Source organism: Plasmopara halstedii, assembly GCF_900000015.1.
Source record: "Plasmopara halstedii genome assembly, contig: Scaffold_410, whole genome shotgun sequence".
Taxonomy (NCBI): domain Eukaryota; phylum Oomycota; class Peronosporomycetes; order Peronosporales; family Peronosporaceae; genus Plasmopara; species Plasmopara halstedii.
The window spans coordinates 369,120-377,283 of record NW_020187331.1 but is presented as its reverse complement, the minus strand read 5'-3'; the positions used below and the strand labels follow the sequence as shown (position 1 = coordinate 377,283).

General features: G+C 42.8%; 4 protein-coding genes across 4 annotated transcripts; 2 read left to right on the top strand and 2 right to left on the bottom strand.

Annotated features, from left to right (window-relative positions):
* Positions 1 to 3,592: 3,592 nt before the first annotated feature.
* Positions 3,593 to 5,082, top strand: PHALS_09302 (voltage-gated ion channel superfamily; the record flags this gene model as incomplete). The annotated part of the gene is made up of 4 exons (XM_024724776.1): positions 3,593 to 4,029; positions 4,083 to 4,166; positions 4,231 to 4,885; positions 4,966 to 5,082. 4 exons carry the CDS (start codon positions 3,593 to 3,595, stop codon positions 5,080 to 5,082), a joined length of 1,293 nt encoding a protein of 430 aa, XP_024575619.1.
* Positions 5,083 to 6,322: 1,240 nt separating this feature from the next.
* Positions 6,323 to 7,172, top strand: PHALS_15366 (uncharacterized protein). Its single transcript, XM_036407397.1, has one exon. The coding sequence runs from the start codon at positions 6,507 to 6,509 to the stop codon at positions 6,690 to 6,692; it is 186 nt and encodes a 61-aa protein (XP_036263105.1). The 5' UTR covers positions 6,323 to 6,506; the 3' UTR covers positions 6,693 to 7,172.
* Positions 7,173 to 7,517, bottom strand: PHALS_09301 (tkl protein kinase; the record flags this gene model as incomplete). The annotated part of the gene is made up of 1 exon (XM_024724774.1): positions 7,173 to 7,517. One exon carries the CDS (start codon positions 7,515 to 7,517, stop codon positions 7,173 to 7,175), a length of 345 nt encoding a protein of 114 aa, XP_024575617.1.
* Positions 7,518 to 7,656: 139 nt separating this feature from the next.
* Positions 7,657 to 8,159, bottom strand: PHALS_09300 (tkl protein kinase; the record flags this gene model as incomplete). Its single annotated transcript, XM_024724773.1, has 2 exons — positions 7,657 to 7,669; positions 7,729 to 8,159. The coding sequence occupies 2 exons, from the start codon at positions 8,157 to 8,159 to the stop codon at positions 7,657 to 7,659; spliced, it is 444 nt and encodes a 147-aa protein (XP_024575616.1).
* Between the last annotated feature and the right edge of the window lie 5 nt (positions 8,160 to 8,164).

Genomic DNA, 8,164 nt, shown 5'->3' with positions numbered 1-8,164 from the left:
CAGATAGCGCAAGTTGTGATTTCGTACGCCAGCCAAGTATCCAGTGAAGTATCCAACAAAGAATGCTATCCAAGGACGCCTAAACGGTTAAGAAATACGTCAGGAATCCAGTAGGATATTGGTAAAATATTTCAAACTGACTTAGTAAGGCGCACGGCTGTGCCACCAAGTGCTCATCTCAACCTTTCTAAGGTTATAAGTCCAAGCCCCATTCAACTCTGCCATCTTGCTTCTTACTATTTCTTCGCAGCCATGGAGGTCTCCACATCAAGTCGAATCAGCAAATAAGACGGCGCCAACTTTCACACCTGGAAGTTCAATATGCAGATGGTGCTTACAGAGTAAGAGTTGTGGGATTTAACGAGTGGTAAAAATCAAGCTGAAGCCTTAAACAAGCTCTATGGATCTGTCGACCTTCAAGATGAAGTTTCAGAAAGCCTTGGCAAAAAACTGCCTTGCGATGGAGGACTCGCAACGGCCACTCGGGTCGTCAAGCGGTGCGCATGGTGAATGGCTAAGATTGGAGGAACACTCCGAGAAGTGGTTTATTTCGAATGAGATCTTTCTCTGTCAAAAACTTTACGACAATGATGGAAGAAAGATGATGTTTCGAAATACATCACCAAGCTTAAACGCTAGTGAAGCAGCTTGACGCTGTGGGTGCCCAGGTGAGCGAGGACGACTTGGTGATCACGGTTGGAAATTGAAGTGACTCATACCAGTTTCTCATTACAGCTTCAAAATACATACGGATACTTTGACATGGAACTTGGTGACATCCCGCCTTCTACATGAAGACATGAAGTGTAAGAAGCAGGGTGGCGATGAATCCACGTCTGGCCAAGCTTTTATGATAAATAATGCTAAGAGCAAATGAAGGCCGGCGAAGAAGACTGATGCGTACCACAATTGCGGAATCAAGGACACTGAATTGTGAATTGTCCCATGCGAATTTAGAACGACACTGAGCGACATCAGTTGAGGCGTGCGATCGTTGCGAAAGTAGAAGATATTTGGATCATTTCTTGATTGTATATAGCAGTGGCCCAACCAGGCCAAACGATTATGGCTGACCGACTCGGGTGCGTCACAGCATATGACAAGCTTTGAGAATATTATGAGAAACCACATGGTGATTTCTACTAACGACGTACATATTTCTGAATGACTGTGTGGTACAAGCCATCGACAGCGATACATTGTTATGTCAATACATAAATTATATGAAGCGAAGAAGGGTGTGCTGACAAACTTATGTCACATCCTCAAGTTGTCGAGCAATTGTATTTCGTCGGTCGCTTTAAAAAAAGACGTTGGGCCTGTCGTTTTCGGAAAAGAAGGATGCTTTGCTGAGATGAAAGGCGTCAATAGAAGATCAGTGCATGAGAAGTAAAAGGCTTGGTTCGGCTTCAAACCGAGCAAACGAGCTTTGAGAGGGAACATCTGCAAGTATAACGAGACCGCTCCTATTCCCCTCTTCTTTCTCAGCATGACTGAGGTGCATCGCTTCTGGTGTGCTCGCAGAGCATTCACTTCCAGTACTCATCCTGCCGTCGCGGTACTCTACAATGAAATTGAGGTCCTTGCCTCCTCAAAGTGGTAGGGTGGACGCGAGAGGTCCGTATTTGTTGAGAGATCGTCTATGAAAAAGTGAGCCATCACTGCTTGGGAGAATTTGATGCCATTGCGGTGATGAAAGCTCTTTACGCCTGATTATAGTCCACCAGTCTTTGTCTTCTTTGTAGAAACGACCTTTGACCGCATTGATACGACTGGCTTGGCGGTGTATTGGGAGCGCCTCTTTTACCATAGTAATGCATGTTAGTTGCCATTCTTGCGCGCGGTCTTTAAACTTGGAGACCGCAAGCGCAAAGCACTATTGTTTCGTTTGGAGCACAATTTAGGAATCATGGCCCTATGCCTGTCCTTATCAGCTCATTCGGCCGGTGAGTTGTTACGCACTCCTTAGCAGATTCCGACTTCCATGGCCACCGTCCTGCTGTCCAAATGAACCAACACCCTTTATGGTATCTAGGATCCCAAACGAAGAGGCTTATAATGTTTTGGTTTTCATAGGCCTGGATGCTCAATATCAACAGCCTAACAATGGCTACCATATGTCCCACCGATGCCCAGTTGGGATGCTCCTAGATGTGCCTTACCAGTGCATTCTCACAGCACCGCAATAGTGATGCTTCCATATGATCACTGCCGCCTTAGATCCGTTGACTGCCAGTTCGTTGATCCCGCCGATGCCATCAATTGACATAAGCTAATTAAGCCGGTTTGGTTGCCGGTCCGAATACTCGAACATTTCATGTGCAACCTTTTAAAGCATATATTCCTTTTGATGACTCGGTCATGAAACTGACAGCTTCTATTACCTAGTGGGTTGTCGCGTGCTTTGAATAGAGAGAAGTTTGTTTCTCAAGTCGGTACTGACAAATGCAGCTAGCTTGGGTTACACTAATAGTTTATTTTGCTATCACGAAAGTACATTCATATAAGTTTTTAAAACCACTCAGACTAATATAAAATATATGCGGCTAACAATCGCTTATAATATGACTGTCTGTATTTTGCGGCGTGTGGCTAGCTGCCCGAACGTACCACGAATTACAGCTTATGATCTTCTTAGTTCGATACTTATGAATATGCACAATCAAATCAAAGTGTAATGTAAACTTCATGCAATTGTACGGTCGTGTTCTTTGATTATTTTTCAATTGACTTGCCAAAATTTACTGGATTAATAAATCACACTCGATACTGAGTTTGCCTCTATTGTACAAAAAAAGTCAGCAACAACCTTTACTTCGATCACAATAGTGTAAACTGTTACTTGCGAAATGACTCGTATGTAACGTCAATTATTTATTTTTTTATATTGTCGAGCTTTTGATAAAACATAAGGTACATGGTTGTTAGGTGAAATTGTACAGATGGTCTAACTCAAATATCAGTAACAAGATTAGACATTTTTACACCAACGCTCATTGTCTCACGCTTTTAATGATAATGATCGTCATGAAAATATAAACATTACGTACTCGGAAACTTCTCGAGACATTTTAAAGCTACTTGTCAACATAAAAAGGTGTAGGAATCGGCCTTTATGGTAGCCTTGAAAATCCGAAAACATTTGTTGGATCGTCGGGTAACCTTGACTTTATCGCATCGACCAGATTTTACTGACAATCTCGTTAAAGAACATGATTCTAGTAACTGTAAAACGTGGTAAGAATGACATTTAAGGTTTCATCTTAAGAAAAAAAAATAGTTGATGCTTTGCTTCTGTGTGTTGATATTTCGTGCTTTGTTTAGTAACAATGCTAGTAACATATTTTGTTGTTACACTTAAAATACAAGATCAAACTTAAGATACTTGTAGCCTCAAATTATCACGTTTAAGATACCTCCGATGGACAATTGTAAATCAAGAGAGAATGATTTAACAGTCTTTTATGTGAAATATCGATACAAACGGCAAGCAGATGAAATACTGGGTTTGCCTATTTGATGTTTTTCGTCCTGGCAGTTGGAATGTAGACATCATTGTAATTTTGTCGCACTCTACACGTACAATTTAATCATGAAAGAATTGCCAAAGCAACGAGGCCGTTCAGGCCGTTCATGTACGGAACAATCGATGCTGTTATCTACGCCATCACCGTCGCGATGGCGTCGCTTTAATGTGACACACAGACGGAACACGACACTGCGCCAAGACATCTGGACTGTACTCCGATTTCGTTCGTCTCTACAGCATGGCTATGGACTGCAACTTGCATCGTATATATTAGAGCTCAGTGTCCTCATACTCGTCCTGTTGAACGTGGTAGTGGCTGTGTCCGAATCCTCTGTTATACCTGATGCAAAGTTGGCATCTTCATCTAGTCCACCTCAGGGCAACGGCTGGATGGATAGTTTTCTGTTAGTGTCCACGATTATTTTTTCCATCGAGTACGCTCTACGATTATGGTCGTGCGTAGAGGACGAGCGATTCAGCAAAGGGTCAATTCGAGGACGGTAAGAACTTTTTAGTCGTATATAACCCCTGACTGAAGACCGTAATGCTGCAGAATGATCTGGATGATGCAACCTCTTTCACTGATAGATCTTTTAGCCTTGTTCCCGTTCTATTTGGAGCTCGCTGTGAAATTTGAGTGCGTCAATACGAATCTAAGACATCAATTTTATATATGACTTTAAAAGGTATCTGCGTGGCAGCACACACGACCATGGCGGTTTGACATTACGAAGTCTTCGGCTACTTCGGGTCGTGTCTTTTTTGCGACTAGAGCGCATGTACAGCGCTATGAAGAATCTTCAAGTGATTTTTGCTCGCAAAAAAGAGGAGTTCTTGGTTGTGTCGTATCTAACGGCAGTGGTCGTACTCACATCGTCATTGCTGATCTTTTTCTTTGAGCACGTGGCGCAGCCTACTGTGTTCTCAAACTTTAGCGTTTGTGTGTGGTGGTCCGTCGAAACGATAACATCCCTTGGCTACGGCGACATTGTGCCCATTACGAGTATTGGTCGAGTGGTTGCCGCCTCGCTCGCGCTGTGGGGTGTTGTTTTGTTTACCATTCCTGGTGCAGTATTGGGAAGTGGGTTTATTGAGGTTATGCTAGAGAAACAGCATGAGGAGGAGGCTGAATTGAATCACTTGGCTGTAGACAATGTTGGGTCGAGCAAGAATAATAAACCACCGTCTGTTGAATGCTTAAGCGAGGGCGAAAACGCACTCTATGGAAGTCAATTGGATACTGAAGCAGCAGTACATTTGTCTGTTTCGACAAATAATCCATCAACATTGCACGCTGTGCCTTCGATGCGAACTGAATTTCTGTTTCAGAGGATTGAGACCATAACGGCAAGCCAGGTGAATTGTATGCTTACTGTCGCATAGTGTGAAAATTTGATGGGTAGTGACTTGAGTGCTTTGTGTATATTTTTTACAAGCACCGCCTGGAAACGCAAGCTCATCAGCATCAACAGCTGCTTGAACGGCTTATACAACTGTTCGAGACCGTGCCTCCCTCAAATGGTTTGTCAAATGCGTCAATGCGACATAATTAGAAGTTCGGGCAACCGAGTTGAATTTTAAGGCTACAATTTTTATAATCGGTATTCAATGCAATTTTTGATCTGTTCTTGGTGAAGCTTAAAGACCGACAAAGACTTGGGCATCTTTTTTGTTGACGGGTGTTCCAAAAGTATCCAAGACGGATGTCTGAAGTCAACCAAGATTGATCAGTCGGCAAAATTTATGTTGACTTGATGGTTTTCTTGGTGTGGGCAGGATATCACAGATATGCCAAACTTAATGGCAAGCTGTTCAATGCATAGATTAATCTCTACAGGCTGTATCAACCCCTGTCATCTGCTATGCAGTCAACGCCTTCTGAATGCTCTCAATCGACATAGGAAGCGCTTCGAATACGTTTACTGTATCTCTGATGAGTGCTGTTGAAAATGAGCAGCGTGTGCTGTCGAAAATGAGCGTCGCTGCCTGTCATTTAGCATCCTCGGTAAGCGTAATCTCTGCTGTCATTCATCAAGTACCTCCTTGAATCTCCTTCATATTGTAATTTTCTGTGTGGCTAGAAAGATGGCTGCTCTCGTGCACTAACCTTTCACCGTTTAATCGGCAGCGACAAACATTAATCTTCCTCGGTATCATCATAAACCTTTTTACGACGTTTGGGCTGTTTACAGATTACTCCTAATTTCACAAAATGACTGTCTCCGATCTTGAGAAAAGTATCTTACTAACAGCAATCAGCCTCGATCGTGCATTTTTGTCCTATCCAACACCATCTTCGATCTAATCCGTGAAGGATGCAAAATTTGCCGCTGTCACGCAGTTGTTCACGCTGTTATGGTACTGCATTCCTCATGCATTTTGCAAATCATTGTTCTATAATCTTTCGTCATGCCAATATTCTAGGGCTTAAGAGTCTCAAGATATCCCGCTCTTGCATACGTCAGGATATCCCTCCGACATATACTTTATCTCATTAATTATGATATTGAACAATGACTTTTAGCCTCTACTCGGATACTGTCTGCGAACCTTGGAGTTGTATATTTCAATTCTTATTATGTCACCAGCTCCGATGTCAAAAAGTACTAGTTTTACGTCTATCTATGCTTTATAGGTTAGAAGCTCTGCACCTTCCCCTTACAACCCCATCTGACTAGCAAGCCTCGTCAACAGATCAGTGATTTCTAACTTATTTCTGTATACTACTTAAATTTCTCCTTTGGGTCCACGCTGTGGTTTTCTTTAGGTCGCTTGTCACAATCTTTGTAAAGCGAGCTTCGTAAAGAGATTAACATACCTTTTGTGTCCTTTGCTGACATGGGAAGGTCGTACAGAACATAAGCTAGGCTGCCTGTGACGGATCATTTTATAATTCTGGTTGTTTCCATTGCCTTCGCGGTATAGTTTCTTTCAATGTTACTTCCATCTGATACACAACAAGGTGTTGTCTTTTCATATGAGCCTTGTATTTAAGATATATGCTACCAAACCACCTCGTTCATCGCTACAGTTAATTTTTGAGCGAGCATCAACGACCAGATATCTCTTGGAATTGTCAGACGCCACACCTAATCAACGACAAGTGACCGAAAAAAATAGTTCGGCTCAGAATAATGAAAATTTCTTTGACATGAAGACATGATTTGGCCGGTAAGTACCAGAAGAGGCTTAACGCTAAGCTGCAATTTCTCGATCTTGGACGCAGGCGTGCTGGAAACCACCTATGAGAACGAAAAAGAGTCGGGATCGTACTCGACAAGTTATCATTACTATTCAACTGAATATGCAGTCGGTGGGATGGGGAAAGCGCAAGTTGTTCTTTTAAAAATCGGAAGCAAAGTTGATCGCACTGCTTTTGTCGCTGAATTTATACTAGTACAAAGAACTTATTGTGTGTCTCAAGCAATTTTATACACACTATCGCTGTATATCATATGGTGATGGCGACAGCCTTCTAACAATCAAGAGATTTAAGAGTCACGAAGCGTACACGGAGATGAGACCCAATTTACGTTCTTCTACTGCCATATTCCACCTTAAGTTAAACTCAAAACTGTGTATTAAACAACATTTTTTAAATACGCCAGGTTATGTACTCTATAGGAGCTTCCCTTTTGACGCTTTACTGCAATTCCTCTTGAATATTTCGCAGGTTGTCAAGCAGCTCCGGTGCATCCGGCCGAGCATCCGGGTTGGCGTCTAAGCAACGATCAGCAAGAGCTTTAATCTGCACGGGACAGTTCTTTCCAAATGTTGGTCGCAGGGCCATGCGAATAACCATTTGGATGATCTTCATGCTCTGTAGCTTCTTGCCGGAGTTGTCGCGCTTGTCTGAATACGGTACTTCGCTCGTATCCATCTCCGACATGACAATTCCGAATGAATAAATGTCGGCCTTCTCTGTATACTTTTTGCCCATAAGTACCTCAGGAGCTGTCCAGTAGATGGTGCCAACGCCTGCTGTCATGGTTTGCTCCACAGAGCGTTTTCGACTAATGCCAAAATCACTTAGTTTGGCACGGTATTTATTGTCTAGCAAAATGTTCTTTGATTTGAGATCACGGTGAATCACTTTTGGATTTAGCGAATGAAGGTACACAAGCGCTTCAGCAATATCTTCTGCAAGCCATGACAGTTGGTCTGGCCAGTTGAGTTTACCTTTGCGATGATCAAGGTACCCGTATAGATCGCCCTTGGTCATGAACTCTGTCACTGCACATAAGTCGAGTTTATTACTGCATGAAACCCCGAGAAAGCCCACAATTTTCGGATGTCTCAACAAAGCCATGAGCTTAATCTCAGCGCCAAAACACTCAATCTCCTTCACATCGTGCTTTCTTTCATCAAGTATTCGTTTGACTGCCACTTGTGTATTCTCCAGCTGCGCCAGCCACACTTCACCAAAAGCTCCCTTGGAAATAGCACGCGTGAAGTAAAGCGAATCGTATGGGATCCAGCTCTGTCCAAATTCAGGATCTTCTTCTAGTTCTGCCATTACCTTCTCAATTGTTGCCTGAGTACGCGCAACGACACCAGCGTCTGTCTGTCGTAAGTTCACTACATCTACACTGGATGAAGTAGAAGCTACTTGACTCTGTTGCAATTCCATCATCG

Coding starts and splice junctions, on each gene's coding strand:
- PHALS_15366 (XM_036407397.1), top strand. CDS start 6,507: ATGAGCCTTGTATTTAAGATATATGCTACCAAACCACCTCGTTCATCG.